This window comes from Prunus mume, linkage group LG8 (assembly GCF_029339155.1).
Source record: "Prunus mume cultivar Tortuosa linkage group LG8, ASM2933915v1, whole genome shotgun sequence".
Classification (NCBI taxonomy): Eukaryota; Viridiplantae; Streptophyta; class Magnoliopsida; order Rosales; family Rosaceae; genus Prunus; species Prunus mume.
Window position 1 is genome coordinate 13575436 of NC_142705.1, and position 18510 is coordinate 13593945.

At 36.8% G+C, this 18510-nt stretch overlaps 2 protein-coding genes and 1 long non-coding RNA gene across 3 annotated transcripts; all 3 read right to left on the reverse strand.

Annotated features, from left to right (window-relative positions):
- Positions 1–2177: 2177 nt before the first annotated feature.
- LOC148914765 (uncharacterized) lies at positions 2178–3453 on the reverse strand. The gene is made up of 4 exons (XR_016122931.1): positions 3138–3453; positions 2662–3043; positions 2453–2527; positions 2178–2362 (listed from the first exon to the last, which is right to left on the reverse strand). It is a non-coding gene; the product is annotated as an uncharacterized LOC148914765 (long non-coding RNA).
- A 5073-nt stretch (positions 3454–8526) lies between these two features.
- On the reverse strand, positions 8527–10472 carry LOC148914766 (tryptophan N-monooxygenase CYP79A68-like). Its single transcript, XM_089042927.1, has 2 exons — positions 9504–10472; positions 8527–9159 (listed from the first exon to the last, which is right to left on the reverse strand). The coding sequence occupies exons 1-2, from the start codon at positions 10470–10472 to the stop codon at positions 8527–8529; spliced, it is 1602 nt and encodes a 533-aa protein (XP_088899053.1).
- Positions 10473–16102: 5630 nt separating this feature from the next.
- LOC148914767 (tryptophan N-monooxygenase CYP79A68-like) lies at positions 16103–18048 on the reverse strand. The gene is made up of 2 exons (XM_089042934.1): positions 17080–18048; positions 16103–16735 (listed from the first exon to the last, which is right to left on the reverse strand). Exons 1-2 carry the CDS (start codon positions 18046–18048, stop codon positions 16103–16105), a joined length of 1602 nt encoding a protein of 533 aa, XP_088899060.1.
- Positions 18049–18510: the final 462 nt, after the last annotated feature.

Sequence of the window (18510 nt, forward strand, 5' to 3'; positions counted from 1 at the left end):
CTCCGGAAACGTGTTTTGCTTGCCGAAAGTCATCGTCCCTGCGCGAAGAATGAATTTGTATTTGAGGATGAGAGGGAGGGCCAAAGAATCAGACTCAGAGTCGGTAAGATTGGGGGCGAGGTTGAAGAGATTCACGGCCATTGCTTCGCCTGAGAAGCTCTTTGAGTTTGTCAACTGTGAGTGGAACGGGAAGGATAAAAATCAAAGTATCTGCTATATCGGCGCAAGTTTGGTGGATTTTCAGGGTTTGGATAAGATAAAAACATAACCGAGTTACTATCTATGTGTTCGAAAAATCGTCCAACAAATAAAAAATTATAAATAAAAAATAAAATAAAAAAATCCGCCTAGGCGGGCTAGGCGGGTTGGGATCCTTTTTTTTTTTTTTTTTGGTACCTGACTTTAAATAAAACTTAGTCTTGGAGGGATATGGAGAGGAGGAGGAAGAGTTAGATTTAGAGGCCTAGCTTTGAATCGATGCCTGTTGAAGCAGAGGCATCAGTGTGGAGAGCCTTGCTCAATGCTTGTCAACTTCATTCTGCCACGAAGTTAGCTGGAACCATATATATGCTGCAGCAGGTCTATGGATGGAGGTCAGGCAGATGAGAACACGGCTCAGGGAAAAGGGTTTAGAAAAGCCTCCTGGAGTAAGTTGGATTGTTGTTAAAAGCCAGGTCCATTGTTTCGTTGCCGGAGACACATCACACCTTCAATCAGACATAATTTATGCAAGTTTAAATTCTCTGTCAACCTTGATCAAAGAAAGTGGATACATTCCTGATCTTCGATTGGTTTTGCGTGACGAAGAGGGTTAGGTTGAAAGTGGGTCATAATCTTCCATTTTGCGTACTGCTAAGGGTTGGGAACCTTTTAATGATCACTAAGAACTCAAAAAGCTCTGTGATGGGTTCCATTGATTATTGTGTCTGTCATTGTTGGAAGGGAAGAACATGAAATTTTTTGCATCTTTTTCAGGATTGATAAACAATTCCCTCGTGTATATTTGTATTGAGAGTCTGTGACATACATGAAAGAAAGCTTCCAGAGATAGTTGCTCAAAACAATGAAGGCATCAATTTCAAAAGATAGAGAAGGAGCAGTCAATTTAAGAAGTTTGGTTATTGAGTTTCAGACAAAATTGTACACTGATAGAACATTGAACTGTATATACAATTCACAATGGCTCCAAGCCTAGATGGATTTATAGTTACCTAAGGCAGAGCATTTATTTTTTTTCAAGAGAAATTATTTGAGTCAAGGCTAATTCTTATAGCAATGATGCCACACAAATGTACAAAAAAGGCCAGTCAATTTCACTCCGCAAAGATAATTACTAAACCAAAATTATCATTGCGATTCTGTATTCAACCAAACTTCACAAAGTTTGTGTTTACAACAAATCGTCCCCAAATTTTAACAAGCAACTCTAAAATTCTTGAGAGGCAAATCAATTGTCTCCTTTCCCTTTACCAATCTTCTGCAGCGGCAACAAGGTGATGAATGTTTGGGAAAACATCTCCATTACCAATTTTAACAGTCCCCAAAAGCTATGGTTTTTGGTTCAAGAATTGGATTTAGCGTTTGGAGGCTAAAATTAATTTTTAGAATACAAAAATAATTTTCTAGGATTTTTTAATAATTTAAACTATTTTAAAATTCTGCAAAATAATTTAATACAATTAATCACTATTTATGAAGTAATTTATGAAATTAATTAAATATTTAAACACTAATTATTCATTAAATAAATAAAAATTAATTAAATATTTGAAGGGTATAGCCGCTCGGCTATACGTTTTAAATATTACAATATAAACTAAACGAGTATCTCCATGCGGCTATAGTCGAATATTTTGAATAGTATAGCCGTTCGGCTATACTCTTGAAATATAATATTCAAACAGTACAGCCGCGCGGCATACGCCGTAAATGAATATTTAGAAGGTATAGCCGGTCGCGATACGCTATATATATATATATATATTCGAATACATGGAAGGTATAGCCGCCCGGCTATAAGCTTTAAATATTTTATGTTTTAATTATTTTTTATTTAGTGAGGAATTAGTATGTAAATATTTTAATTAATTTCATAAATTGCTTCATAAATTGTATTTAATTTAATTTAATTATCTTAAATACTTTTGTGGAATTTAAAATTATTTTAAAAATAGTTTCAAGTATTTTAGTATTCTAAGTTCCTACATATCAAAAGATGAGATGAACAATTTGAAAATTGATCTCTACAAAGATTTAACCGAGCATCTGAAAGCCATAAAAAATGAAAACCCAATTGCATGTTGAGATAAGAAGCCCTTCCCCGCGGCGAATCAGAAGTTCGACAGACCAAGCTGTACGAATTCTATCAAATAGACTGTAAGTTGTATTAGTCCAAAAATCAGCAACAATACAGAAAGCATTTGACTGAGAGTGCAATGATCAAATAGACAACCTGCACAGAGACAATCTTTGGATGGTGAGTGCCCCTTTCAGCTACCTGAACAAACCTCATCACCCCATATCTAATCTACAAAACAAAAATTTCCGTTCAATTCACATGGGAATTTTATGCTCTTAAAAAATTGCAAAATAAAGGAAAAAGTCACCAAACTAAATGACTTATCAAAGAAAGGGGAACAAAGGCAACAGTATGAAACTAACCCTACTAGAATCAACAGCTCGTCCAAGAGAATCAAGTTGTTTGTCTATAGGAATCGAACAAAAATGTTGGGTTGGATCATCCTCAGTTTCTCCAAACATGGGAAGATAGCTACAAAAACAGTCATTAATCATTTCAAGTCTTACTAACAGGGATTGTGTAGGCACAAAGTCGAAAAAGCAAGACAAGCCTGGGTGAAGGCAAGCAAATTATGGAGTTGTAAACATATATAGTTGGGAAAAATAATGCGAAAGCAATGAACCTTCCCATTGTCAAATTCATGTCAATCTGCAAATTTACAGAAATGTGAAAGCAAAATCTGAAAACACTTAATCTGTCTGCAATCGCCAATGATCAATGTAACCTGTCTGCAATCGCCTTAAGCTGCATTTAAACATTACAAAACTCATCACTCAGCACAGCATAACACGAAGCGTTTAAACAGAAGAAAAATTACGAACTGTTTGCTTTAGCAAACCTGCCGTCAAAGAAATTGATGCCGGACAGGAAAGCTTGGTCGATGAGGCCAAATGACTCCGGAAACGTGTTTTGCTCACCGAAAGTCATCGTCCCTACGAAGAATGAATTTGTATTTGAGGATGAGAGGGAGGGCCAAAGAATCAGACTCAAGAGTTGGTAAGATTGGGGGCGAGGTTGAAGAGAGGCACCGCCATTGCTTCGCAGGAGACGCTCCTTGAGTTTGTCAACTGAGTGGAACGGGAAGGAGAAAAATCAAAGTATCTGCTATATCGGCGCAAGTTTGGTGGATTTTCAGGGGTTCGATAAGATAAAAACAGAACCGAGTATCTATCTATGTGCTCGAAAAATCGTCCAACAAATTAAATAAATAAATAAATCCGCCTAGGCGGGCTAGGCGGGTTAGGTCCTTCTTTTTTTTTTTTTTTTTTTGCTTGACTTTAAATAAAACCTAGTCTTGGAGGGATATGGAGAGGAGGAGGAAGAGTTAGATTTAGAGGCCTAGCGTTTCATTTCAATTATTTTTCTTTGTAGTAACTTTTTCCCATGTTTTATATCAATATAATTTATATATCCTTTTATTTTGCATGATTTTTAGGGGTGGCATTTTAAAACGAAAAACCGAAAAACCGCAAAAACCAACCAATAATTTACATAATGAAATCGCAATCGCGTAAACCGAACCGTATTTTGCGGTATTAAGAACTGAACCGCATTTGCGGTTCTGTATTTGATTTTCAAAACTTGCGGTTACCGCAAACCGCAAAATATAGCCGCACGGATGATGAGGTTGAATTCTACAAGGAAATGGAACATATGACAACTTGTAAGTAATTAGTTTATTTATGCTAATGTTATTTATACTTCTTCTTATAATAAAATGTACTAAACTATGTTGTTTTATTTGTAAATAACATTGGTGCTCAAACAACACAACGGGGTTCTTCAAATCCACTCACCACCAACACTTGAGTTTGTAACTTTAGTTTGTAACATTGGTGCATTGCATTTTCCTTTTAATTTGTAACTTTAATTAACTTTGAATTGGATTTTTCTTCTTGATTGTAACTTTAATTCATTTTGCTTTGCATTTTCCTTTTGGTTTGTAACTTTAAAGAATTTGAAATTGGAATGCTTGAGAAGTTTAACCTTAATTGGAATGCTTGAAATTGTAACTTTAATTTTCTTAGGTTGTGAATGCTTGAGAAGTTGAGAAGATTGTGAATTTATATATGTTTGAGAAATTGAGGTTGTGTATTTATTTATTTAGGTTGTGAATTATATTTTTGTGAATGCTTGAGAACTTGTGGTTTTAAACCGCTAATTCGCGGTAACAGACCGAATTTTGCGGTTTACCGCAAAACGCGGTTGGTTTGCGGTTTCAAAATCACCAAACCGCAAATAGTCGGTCAGTTTGCGGTTTGAGTAAAAATTCGCGGTTACCGAACCGCAACCACCCCTAATGATTTTAGTATAAATTTATCATTTATAATACAAAATAATAATAATATATTTTTTTTAAATGCCTAGGCCCAATTACTCTTCTAGCCGCTAGGTCCTTGCCTATCGCCTAGTGATTTTTCAAACATTGCTATCTACATCTATAAAATTCCTCATTGCACCTCATAATTGATACAAAATATTTATTTACTAAAAACCACCCTCAAATCAAATTATTTTTACATTGACAACTACTTCCTGCTGATAATTGATACAAATATTTATTTACTAGCATTATCATATATATATATATATCACAAAACATTCCTTAGGTTCACACATCTATCACAAATGGTCCCTGCAATTTTTGTTTTTAATTTTCATTTAAAATTCATAAAATTTTGGTTTTCTTTTTTAAAATATTTAAAAATATACATTGTATTTTAATAAAATGAGAGGAACCAAAATTGAAACCAAAGTATAGCAAAGAGAGAGATTTCCCACTAGGCCAAACTCAAATTCGGTAGAATATTTTAACATTTTAATAATAGAATTTATTTTTTTTTGTTGAGAAAATTCTAATATATTATGACTATTCCTATTAAACATTTCTTTTATTCTGAAGGTTGACATAATTAGTCGTTTACTATTTTTAATTTAGAGTTATAGTGAAAAGTCCATTTTTATATTATACAAATATCCCTTTTTAATTGGTTCTTAATTGTTGGGTTTGGGAGGAAGTCAATAGTTTAACCTTCCTTCCTCAATGGACCTCATCGTCCTCATGACTCACCCTCCAACTCTATCTATATCCATAACGGGAAAAACTTACTCGAGAAACAGATACTCTCAGATTCCCGCAATTTCTCAGCCCCCAAAAACCCATGGCGCCAAAATCCTTCAACCCCAAAACCAAACCTACTTCTCCCCACGACCTCCCGTCCCCTTCCCCACAGACCCCAACCTCTCCCTCACCTCCTTCCTCTTCCAATCCTCCACCTCCTTCCCCAACAACCTCGCCCTCGCCGACTCCGACACCGCCGAAACTCTAACCTTCCTAGGCGGCTATACGTGACTATTTATTAAAATAAAAAAAGAACCCGCCTAGGCGGCTGATTGTTCAAAAACTTGAATGGCGTTTTTTTTTTTAAGATTTCTTTTTTCCTGGCAGGTCTGGCATCTCTGCAAATACTCAAAAATGGAGATCATCCCTCCTGTTGGTGATATGAGATATGAATCATTCTTGGACAAGTCAAAGCACGACATAGCCTCTTCCTCAGGGTTGGTGCTGGGAAGGTCATTGTTCATCAGCCACTCCTTGGTTTCCATAAATTATGGTGAACCTTGGGAGTTGCCTGCATTTAATCAATATCATCAAAATCAAATGACCAACTATCGCTTCGGTTTCAATTTCGAAAGGAAAGATAGGAGAAATCTAATAGGAAAGAATTATAAAGCATGTCATTCTTTACCACTCCACTAGAATTAAGGTCCTGTGGCCATTTCCAGAGAAAATGAATGCCATTTGATGCTAACACCAAAATGGCATCACCTCCATTTGTGTAGGCCAGCCTTGATATCTGAATTTCCAGAGACAAAACTAATGAGAAGCTGAGAAATTGCAATTGAGAATCAGTATTTTCCATTTTCATGAACAGTTATTCTCTTACCTAAATATTCAGTTTCATGTTTCTTTTGTTGTATTAATTGATTAGTTTAGTTACAAACTGAGTTGGTCTGGTTATCTGACCCAAAAGGAGTATGCTGCTTTCTGGGGCTCCAATTGTTGAGTCATCTTATCTTTTGAATATTGGTTTTGATCATTATTTCATCCCTTTCAATCATATTTCAATGCATTCAGATGCTGAAGAAATGTTCACACAGACCCCAACCTCTCCCTCACCTCCTTCCTCTTCCAATCCTCCACCTCCTTCCCCAACAACCTTGCCCTCGCCGACTCACACACCGCCGAAACTCTAACCTTCCTCCAGCTGAAATCCCTAGTCTCCAAGCTCGCTCACGCCTTGCTCAACCTCAACATCAAGAAAAACGACGTCGTCCTCATCTTCGCCCCCAACTCCATCCACTTCCCCGTCTACTTCTTCTCAATCGTCGCAATCGGTGCCATTGCGACCACCTGCAATCCTCAGTACACCGTCTCCGAGCTCTCAAGTCAAGTCAACGACTGTGACCCCAAGCTCGTCATCACCGTCTCCGAACTAAATAAAGTAAGAAAATTTTAGAAAGGAGATTTTAAGAGTATAGCCACGCGGCTATACTCTTTAAATAGAATATTTTAAACGTATAGCCGCCACTGTACCCTTTGAATATCATAATCTTGATTCATCTTTTTTAATTACTTTATTTAGTAGTTATGTTTTAATTACTATTTACTTAGTGAATAATTAGTATTTAAATATTTGATTAAATGGAAATAAATAATTACCATTTATTAAGTTAGTTAAAATATTTAATTATTCACTAAAGAAATAATAATTAAAACAGAATTACTGATGAAAGTAATTAAATAAGGGGACATTTTGGAAAAAGCAAAAGGAGAGAGAAAATTTTTAAAAGAAGCAAAAATGGACAAAAATGCCTTTATTTATTTTTAGATTTCCTAAGGAATCCAATACATTTGCATGTCTTTGATTTGAAAGTTGAGTGGTTTTTTTGTCTTTTTTGAAAAAGCTTTGGCTTTTTCCAAAAGTGAAAAAAAATTTATGTCTAAAACCTAAAAAACCTTTAAAAAGAACCTTTAAATAAGTCTGAGATATTATTTAATTACTAAAAAAAATTTAAAAAAATTTCTATTTTACGAAGTTTGGTCGGCACAAGTCTATTCCGCAAAGCTTTGCTGGATTAGACTTGAAAGACGAAATTTCGAGGGAAGTCTAATTCGCAAATTTTCTGGATAGACTCTGCGAGGAATTTAAATCGGGAGAGGTTTTCTGGCATTTTTTATGTTTTTTTTAATTTACTTTTATTTTTTGGCCAATGTTATGGAGGGTGTGTAAATCCTTACTAGGCTTTTATTTTAAAATACTAACCTTGCTCAGCCATGATGACAACTATAGAGGAACGTCTTCTCCTATGCAGCTCTTTAATTCTCTTTTCTTTAGATAGGGTGAGAGTGTTTTTAAGTACGTTTTGATGTAAGGGAAAGGACCCCTATATATACATGCATCACTTGAATGTCTTGCCTATCAAGAAGCTTTCGAGTGTTCTGTTTGCATTATACGGTTTGTTTCAATCCATATTATTGTAAGCTCTGTACAAGTGGTTATTCCAAAAGCTTGAGTTTTATTTCATAATCAATTAAAACACTCGAGTCCTTTTAGGATTAGAAGATCATATTTCCAGAACTAAGACAATAAATTGTCTTACAAGGTGCTCTAAATAGATGTAGATAAACAAAGAATCACAAGAATAATGTTCATGTTTAAAATATGTTGATAAGTGTCGGCATGGAACACAGTGTTATCATCACACACAATTTTGTATCTTAAATACCTTGGGAGATCTTGTTTTCTACCCGTTTCTCTTATCTTTCTCATCACATGATTAATCATGTGATGAGAGATATAGAGAAAAAGAAGCATGCAACATGTTACACTAGAGTTGCTCTACTATTTGTTGGTGATGGCAAATTGGCAATCAATATGCTTGGCTCCAATTTTAATTAATAGAATTCTGTAATGGATTGAATGATCCAGAGTCTAGTCAATTAATTTATCATATTTGCAATTTGATCGGCGACAATTTTCAGCTCATCCCATAAGATAGGCTTTTTATGTAAGCCTATACATTGCATTAGTCTTGGTATATTTTTCTTATACTCTGTTGAAATCTCCCACTTCCTTGAAGATGAAAACTATTCAAAGCACAAAGTTTTCCTTATTTTTATTTATCCATTCCCAGTTGGTAGATCTGACTACACTTGGGTGAAACTAAACCATGTAGAGAGAAGCAGGCAAGCGAGGTTTAGCATGTGCAAACAAAGGGTTGGCCTTGAAGAGGAGGGAGAGAGCCTCAGTGAGGTCAATCTTGTCCACATTGGGTGGCATGCTCCAAGTAAACCCTTGCAAAAGCCTTGCTAGGAGCATGACAGTTATGGTAGTCCCAATCCCACCCCCAATGCATCCTCTCCGTCCAGTAGAGAATGTAATGAACCTTAGGTCATGCTCTTGCAGATCCACTTGTTGATCAGCATCTCCTTTTAGATGTCGTTCCGGGTCGAATCTCAGCGGGTTTTCCCACACTTCCGGGTTGCGCCCGAGACCTAAGCGGCTTAGCAGAACACTGCTCCCTTTTGGGATGAAGTAGCCTGCTACTACAGCATCTGTGTTGGACACGTGGGGGACGTTGAATGATGTAATTGGATGCAGCCTAAGTGCTTCTCTTGCACAAGCCCTTACGTAAGGGAGCTTGGGGACATCAGACTCTTGAACAAGCCTCTGCTTTCCAACAACCCTATCTAGTTCTTCTTCTGCCTTTTTTAGCAGCTCAGGCTGGTTGAGCATTTCTGATAGAGCCCACTCTGCTGCATTGGACGGATTATCCACTGTTGCAAGCTGCAGTTCCTGATCACGCACAAGAACATGTATGTAAGTTGGTTTCTTACTTTGTCCATGAAAAATTCAGAAATAGGATCATCTGCTTTTCTTTTCAGCGCTCCTCGTGCTCAAGTTCAGCGTTTTGAGTTTAGAGTTTAGTATTCATAAGCACAACTTTAGCTCAATAAACATTGACAAATTAGAAAGCGGCTTGTAGCTCAAGTGATTAAAAGCATTTATCATGCAACGGAAGTCCTGTTTTGAATCTCTATTCCTTTTAATATCGCATGAATAAAAATAAACATAAAAACATCAACAAATTAAGGATCCATACTACTTGAAAAAATTAGGGGTAAGTAAGAATATCTCACCGTGATTTGAGCTTTGATTTCTTCACCTGACAATAAGGGCTGTCCATTTGCATCTTTGAGTGAAATGAAAACATCAAGCAGGTCCTCAGGCTCCTTCGTCCTTCCATCTCTCCATTCTTTCAACCTCTCATCTATAAGAGGGTCTTGATATTGCTTGATGATCTTCAAAGCACCCCTCACCTTTTTCTCATGGTCACTTATGTCAAACACTCTCAGCCATGGAAGATAATCCGATACGCAGAAAGCGTACAGATGCAAGAGTATAGTCAAAAGTGCAGAGACGTGTTGCTCTTCTTCAAAGCCAGGCCCTCTGTCCTTTCTACCTTTGCCAAAGTACCTCGTGTTGAAAATCATCCTTCTCATCACATTTCCTGTGTAAAATTGAGCTGCAGTTCTCACATTCACCACCGAACCGTTTGGATTGGACGAGCACTGATTGTATAGGAACTTAACAAGGTTATCAGCTTCTTCGTTTCTCTTACCAAGTAGCCATTGAACCCTAGAATGATTGAACACGTCAGCAATCAAAACTTTTCTCATTTTTTTCCACTGGCCTCCCCAAGGCACAACAGCTGTGGTCAGGAACCCACTGCTTAAAATATCAGTTGCCATTGTGACAGGTCTTGATGCAAAAACTGCATCATTTTTCTTCAAAAACTCCCTGGCAATTTCTGGTGAAGTTACTGGGATGACATGAACATTTCCTAGGCGTATGCAGGCAATGTCAGTGTTGAGTTTTTTCATGAGGCTGTGGATCCATCTGTGTGCTGGCCTGTTCCTCCACATTTCCGGCAAACAACCCACAATTGGCCATGGGCTTGGCCCTGGAGGGAGAGGCACGACTGGGACGCTGTTTTTGTTGTGGGTTTTGAGTATGAATTTGACAAGAAACATAAAAATAGTGAAAGCAAGGGAAAGAGCAATTGGAGACGTGACTTCAGAATCAAAGAACAAACAAGGCAATGACATCTCAAACCCTAGTGATTAATGTGCTGCTGCTGAGCTTGTTATTGCAATGTTCTTGTTATATAAAGTGCTTTGGGCTTTCTGTGTTTGGTGTGAATCGGGCTCTTAAAGACATGACTGCTCGACAGAAAATTGCGTGTTGGAATTGGCTCAAATTGTACCCACATGTAACTTGCAAAAACTTGCAAATCACGCGGCCAAAGGAGGAGGTTAATGGCCACCGACTTTCAACAATTTCAGTTTCCATTTTTCTCTTCCTTTGGCCACGTGATTTGCAAGTTTGGCGTGAGATTTTGGAAAAGGCCAAAGGTTAGAGAAGCATTCTAGCAAAAGACAAAATATTTTAATTTTGGACAATAATTCCCCTATGTAGTCTTGGATTGCCTAATGAATCCTTTTGCTTTTGCTAGCCGTATGAAACCAAAATATTTCTTCTTTTCAACTAATGTGTATGGAGCCAAATAGCTTGGCAGCTATTCTTGCTGGGATGATTTCTTCACATGAAAATGAGATTGATGATGCTTAACTTCACGTGGTCTTCATGCTTCCATCATGTTATCTATATTGTGTAGCTCTTCTTCTCCTAAGCTATTCTAGTATGTATTGTTGTTGTCTTCTGCTGAAATTTGTTCTGCTATCTGGTTATAGATTTCATAAAAAACTTTTGCTCCTGTCGTATTTAATCATGTATTCGTATGTGTCATTGGGTCTCTTGAATGTAGATTCTGAATATCCCTTGATAAACTTGGACTGGTACAAGAGGGTTAGACGATCATCATTGAATAGTTGTTGTTAAGCTATTATTGCTCCTCTATATTGTTGGATGTCTTGCTTAGGAGGCATTCCTGTTTGTGTTGATTCTGTTGGACTAAGCAATTCATTAAAAGAAATGATAATTCTATGTTGTGCTAAATCTGGGTAAATGTTATCTTTAAACCACTCTGGGGGTATACTAGTAAAATCTAATTTTACATTTTTCCAGAGAGGCAAATAAAAACTTATGACTTCTCTAAATTTTGGGGAGACTGAATCTAAATGCTCACTATTTTCAATATAAAGTTGTCCTAAATAACCATATTGTGCTAACAATGCTGGAATAACTACGATTATTTTTTGTTTATGCTCTAAATGCAATTCTCTATATTCAACCATGTTAAAACTAGCTAAGTGAAAAGTATAATGAGAACAGCTTTTGGTAATAATTTTGATGCCAGGGTGTGGATTACTTTTTAAATTGAAAAGAAAAGCTTGGATATAAAGCTGAAGAGATGTATTTTGCTCATACTCTAATTTAATTATATGACTCTTAACATCTGGTGGTAAAAATCTATACATTTCTCTAGCTAGAGTTTGGATATTTAGATTTTTGCTCAAGTGAAAATTCACTATTATGCTCAATTAAGGTGGGCTTATTAGCTTCTTTTTCTTGTAGAATTTGACATCTTAAATTAATGATTCTAAAATGCTTGACTAATATTGCATCATATTCCTTCTTTTGTTCTTCATGTTTTTCCTGCAAAAAAGAAAGTTGTTGTTTTGCTCTTCTACAATCATAATTATATGCTAAAAACTCTTGCTCAAGGGCTCTAATAAGTTTTTCATGCCCTCTTCTCATGCTTTCAGTATTAGTTCTAATATTCCAAAAGTTGTCTAAAAGAACTTTTTGTTTTTATGCTAATGATGCTTGAGTATGATACTTTAAAGCAGGGTTTCTAACTTCTTGTACGGAAATTCCATTATAAAAATAAGTGTTCACTATTGGTCTTGCTTGACTACTTATGCTTAATGGATTACCACCAAGTGATGGTGTACCATTATTTTTGCTGCCAGATGATGATGGTCCAAAATACTAAATACATGTTAATGAATAATACGGGATAAGATATCTGCTAAAGTATTATCCATACCTTTAATATGCTCAAATATCGGTCTAAATTCATTTCCTGTAATAGAATCAACAAAATTGACCCATCTTCGGGCTGCTTGTTTATTAGTAGTAATTTTATTATAATGAGAAAATGGATTTCATCTTCTCTTGGGATAGTGCACTTCTTCAAGTATATGAACACGTTGTTTCAGTTCAAGATTTGCTTAATAATCTTTGGGTTAATTTAAACAAACGTGAATGAGCTTGGGAGTGGGCGGGAATGAATCATATTTGGAATAGCTTAATAATTTTATAATTGAATAATTTAGTCCTCAAGATGATATGATGGAGTGAAGGTTTATTAAGTCTTTGTAGTTAATCATTGATTTTGTCTGATAAAACGTAAGTTTTGAAGATTCAGATTAATTATCACTAAATTTAATTAACAAGTTTTCATTATCCGTTGGTAATTCTGAATTTATGTGCTATTTATTGAGTTCATCAGGACGAAGGTTCTAAAGATATCCTTGTTATTTCTATTTCATATTGGAGACAACAAATCAAGTTGAGAGGAAAAATGTGAGGGTCATTTTTTGAAGAATTAAACTTAGTTTACCTAGACTGCAAATTGGTTCTTTTCATTGCTCATGACTCCATGAGTTTGACTACAGCTCTTCAGTTAACAGCATATAGAATATTGGTTTTGATCATTATTTCATCCTTCAATCATATTTCAATGAATTCAGATGCTGAAGAACTGTTCAACGAGTATAATGATCAATTTTCTCCGATATGAGTAGTGGAGTCAGTGCAAAACTATGAGGGACAGCGGCAGATCAGATCATGTATTGCAGATCATGTAGTGGAGTCAGGCTATACGTGACTATTTATTAAAATAAAAAAGAACCCGCCTAGGCGGCTGATTGTTCAAAAACTTGAATGGCGTTTTTTTTTTAAGTTTTCTTTTTTCCTGGCAGGTCTGGCATCTCTGCAAATACTCAAAAATGGAGATCATCCCTCCTGTTGGTGACACGAGATATGAATCATTCTTGGACAAGTCAAAGCACGACATAGCCTCTTCCTCAGGGTTGGTGCTGGGAAGGTCATTGTTCATCAGCCACTCCTTGGTTTCCATAAATTAGGGTGAACCTTGGGAGTTGCCTGCATTTAATCAATATCATCAAAATCAAATGACCAACTATCGCTTCGGTTTCAATTTCGAAAGGAAAGATAGGAGAAATCTAATAGGAAAGAATTATAAAACATGTCATTCTTTACCACTCCACTAGAATTAAGGTCCTGTGGCCATTTCCAGAGAAAATGAATGCCATTTGATGCTAACACCAAAATGGCATCACCTCCATTTGTGTAGACCAGCCTTGATATCTGAATTTCCAGAGACAAAACTAATGAGAAGCTGAGAAATTGCAATTGAGAATCAGTATTTTCCATTTTCATGAACAGTTATTCTCTTACCTAAATATTCAGTTTCATGTTTCTTTTGTTGTATTAATTGATTAGTTTAGTTACAAACTGAGTTGGTCTGGTTATCTGACCCAAAAGGAGTATGCTGCTTTCTGGGGCTCCAATTGTTGAGTCATCTTATCTTTTGAATATTGGTTTTGATCATTATTTCATCCCTTTCAATCATATTTCAATGCATTCAGATGCTGAAGAAATGTTCACACAGACCCCAACCTCTCCCTCACCTCCTTCCTCTTCCAATCCTCCACCTCCTTCCCCAACAACCTTGCCCTCGCCGACTCACACACCGCTGAAACTCTAACCTTCCTCCAGCTGAAATCCCTAGTCTCCAAGCTCGCTCACGCCTTGCTCAACCTCAACATCAAGAAAAACGACGTCGTCCTCATCTTCGCCCCAACTCCATCCACTTCCCCGTCTGCTTCTTCTCAATCGTCGCAATCGGTGCCATTGCGACCACCTGCAATCCTCAGTACACCGTCTCCGAGCTCTCAAGTCAAGTCAACGACTGTCAGACCCCAAGCTCGTCATCACCGTCTCCGAACTAAATAAAGTAAGAAAATTTTAGAAAGGAGATTTTAAGAGTATAGCCACGCGGCTATACTCTTTAAATAGAATATTTTAAACGTATAGTCGCCACTGTACCCTTTGAATATCATAATCTTGATTCATCTTTTTTAATTACTTTATTTAGTAGTTATGTTTTAATTACTATTTACTTAGTGAATAATTAGTATTTAAATATTTGATTAAATGGAAATAAATAATTACCATTTATTAAGTTAGTTAAAATATTTAATTATTCACTAAAGAAATAATAATTAAAACAGAATTACTGATGAAAGTAATTAAATAAGGGGACATTTTGGAAAAAGCAAAAGGAGAGAGAAAATTTTTAAAAGAAGCAAAAATGGACAAAAATGCCTTTATTTATTTTTAGATTTCCTAAGGAATCCAATACATTTGCATGTCTTTGATTTGAAAGTTGAGTGGTTTTTTTGTCTTTTTTGAAAAAGCTTTGGCTTTTTCCAAAAGTGAAAAAAAATTTATGTCTAAAACCTAAAAAACCTTTAAAAAGAACCTTTAAATAAGTCTGAGATATTATTTAATTACTAAAAAAAATTTAAAAAAATTTCTATTTTACGAAGTTTGGTCGGCACAAGTCTATTCCGCAAAGCTTTGCTGGATTAGACTTGCCCGACGAAAGACGAAATTTCGTCGAGGGAAGTCTAATTCGCAAATTTTGCTGGATAGACTGTCTTAGGAATTTCGTCGGAGAGGTTTTCTGGCATTTTTTATGTTTTTTTTAATTTACTTTTATTTTTTGGCCAATGTTATGGAGGGTGTGTAAATCCTTACTAGGCTTTTATTTTAAAATACTAACCTTGCTCAGCCATGATGACAACTATAGAGGAACGTCTTCTCCTATGCAGCTCTTTAATTCTCTTTTCTTTAGATAGGGTGAGAGTGTTTTTAAGTACGTTTTGATGTAAGGGAAAGGACCCCTATATATACATGCATCACTTGAATGTCTTGCCTATCAAGAAGCTTTCGAGTGTTCTGTTTGCATTATACGGTTTGTTTCAATCCATATTATTGTAAGCTCTGTACAAGTGGTTATTCCAAAAGCTTGAGTTTTATTTCATAATCAATTAAAACACTCGAGTCCTTTTAGGATTAGAAGATCATATTTCCAGAACTAAGACAATAAATTGTCTTACAAGGTGCTCTAAATAGATGTAGATAAACAAAGAATCACAAGAATAATGTTCATGTTTAAAATATGTTGATAAGTGTCGGCATGGAACACAGTGTTATCATCACACACAATTTTGTATCTTAAATACCTTGGGAGATCTTGTTTTCTACCCGTTTCTCTTATCTTTCTCATCACATGATTAATCATGTGATGAGAGATATAGAGAAAAAGAAGCATGCAACATGTTACACTAGAGTTGCTCTACTATTTGTTGGTGATGGCAAATTGGCAATCAATATGCTTGGCTCCAATTTTAATTAATAGAATTCTGTAATGGATTGAATGATCCAGAGTCTAGTCAATTAATTTATCATATTTGCAATTTGATCGGCGACAATTTTCAGCTCATCCCATAAGATAGGCTTTTTATGTAAGCCTATACATTGCATTAGTCTTGGTATATTTTTCTTATACTCTGTTGAAATCTCCCACTTCCTTGAAGATGAAAACTATTCAAAGCACAAAGTTTTCCTTATTTTTATTTATCCATTCCCAGTTGGTAGATCTGACTACACTTGGGTGAAACTAAACCATGTAGAGAGAAGCAGGCAAGCGAGGTTTAGCATGTGCAAACAAAGGGTTGGCCTTGAAGAGGAGGGAGAGAGCCTCAGTGAGGTCAATCTTGTCCACATTGGGTGGCATGCTCCAAGTAAACCCTTGCAAAAGCCTTGCTAGGAGCATGACAGTTATGGTAGTCCCAATCCCACCCCCAATGCATCCTCTCCGTCCAGTAGAGAATGTAATGAACCTTAGGTCATGCTCTTGCAGATCCACTTGTTGATCAGCATCTCCTTTTAGATGTCGTTCCGGGTCGAATCTCAGCGGGTTTTCCCACACTTCCGGGTTGCGCCCGAGACCTAAGCGGCTTAGCAGAACACTGCTCCCTTTTGGGATGAAGTAGCCTGCTACTACAGCATCTGTGTTGGACACGTGGGGGACGTTGAATGATGTAATTGGATGCAGCCTAAGTGCTTCTCTTGCACAAGCCCTTACGTAAGGGAGCTTGGGGACATCAGACTCTTGAACAAGCCTCTGCTTTCCAACAACCCTATCTAGTTCTTCTTCTGCCTTTTTTAGCAGCTCAGGCTGGTTGAGCATTTCTGATAGAGCCCACTCTGCTGCATTGGACGGATTATCCACTGTTGCAAGCTGCAGTTCCTGATCACGCACAAGAACATGTATGTAAGTTGGTTTCTTACTTTGTCCATGAAAAATTCAGAAATAGGATCATCTGCTTTTCTTTTCAGCGCTCCTCGTGCTCAAGTTCAGCGTTTTGAGTTTAGAGTTTAGTATTCATAAGCACAACTTTAGCTCAATAAACATTGACAAATTAGAAAGCGGCTTGTAGCTCAAGTGATTAAAAGCATTTATCATGCAACGGAAGTCCTGTTTTGAATCTCTATTCCTTTTAATATCGCATGAATAAAAATAAACATAAAAACATCAACAAATTAAGGATCCATACTACTTGAAAAAATTAGGGGTAAGTAAGAATATCTCACCGTGATTTGAGCTTTGATTTCTTCACCTGACAATAAGGGCTGTCCATTTGCATCTTTGAGTGAAATGAAAACATCAAGCAGGTCCTCAGGCTCCTTCGTCCTTCCATCTCTCCATTCTTTCAACCTCTCATCTATAAGAGGGTCTTGATATTGCTTGATGATCTTCAAAGCACCCCTCACCTTTTTCTCATGGTCACTTATGTCAAACACTCTCAGCCATGGAAGATAATCCGATACGCAGAAAGCGTACAGATGCAAGAGTATAGTCAAAAGTGCAGAGACGTGTTGCTCTTCTTCAAAGCCAGGCCCTCTGTCCTTTCTACCTTTGCCAAAGTACCTCGTGTTGAAAATCATCCTTCTCATCACATTTCCTGTGTAAAATTGAGCTGCAGTTCTCACATTCACCACCGAACCGTTTGGATTGGACGAGCACTGATTGTATAGGAACTTAACAAGGTTATCAGCTTCTTCGTTTCTCTTACCAAGTAGCCATTGAACCCTAGAATGATTGAACACGTCAGCAATCAAAACTTTTCTCATTTTTTTCCACTGGCCTCCCCAAGGCACAACAGCTGTGGTCAGGAACCCACTGCTTAAAATATCAGTTGCCATTGTGACAGGTCTTGATGCAAAAACTGCATCATTTTTCTTCAAAAACTCCCTGGCAATTTCTGGTGAAGTTACTGGGATGACATGAACATTTCCTAGGCGTATGCAGGCAATGTCAGTGTTGAGTTTTTTCATGAGGCTGTGGATCCATCTGTGTGCTGGCCTGTTCCTCCACATTTCCGGCAAACAACCCACAATTGGCCATGGGCTTGGCCCTGGAGGGAGAGGCACGACTGGGACGCTGTTTTTGTTGTGGGTTTTGAGTATGAATTTGACAAGAAACATAAAAATAGTGAAAGCAAGGGAAAGAGCAATTGGAGACGTGACTTCAGAATCAAAGAACAAACAAGGCAATGACATCTCAAACCCTAGTGATTAATGTGCTGCTGCTGAGCTTGTTATTGCAATGTTCTTGTTATATAAAGTGCTTTGGGCTTTCTGTGTTTGGTGTGAATCGGGCTCTTAAAGACATGACTGCTCGACAGAAAATTGCGTGTTGGAATTGGCTCAAATTGTACCCACATGTAACTTGCAAAAACTTGCAAATCACGCGGCCAAAGGAGGAGGTTAATGGCCACCGACTTTCAACAATTTCAGTTTCCATTTTTCTCTTCCTTTGGCCACGTGATTTGCAAGTTTGGCGTGAGATTTTGGAAAAGGCCAAAGGTTAGAGAAGCATTCTAGCAAAAGACAAAATATTTTAATTTTGGACAATAATTCCCCTATGTAGTCTTGGATTGCCTAATGAATCCTTTTGCTTTTGCTAGCCGTATGAAACCAAAATATTTCTTCTTTTCAACTAATGTGTATGGAGCCAAATAG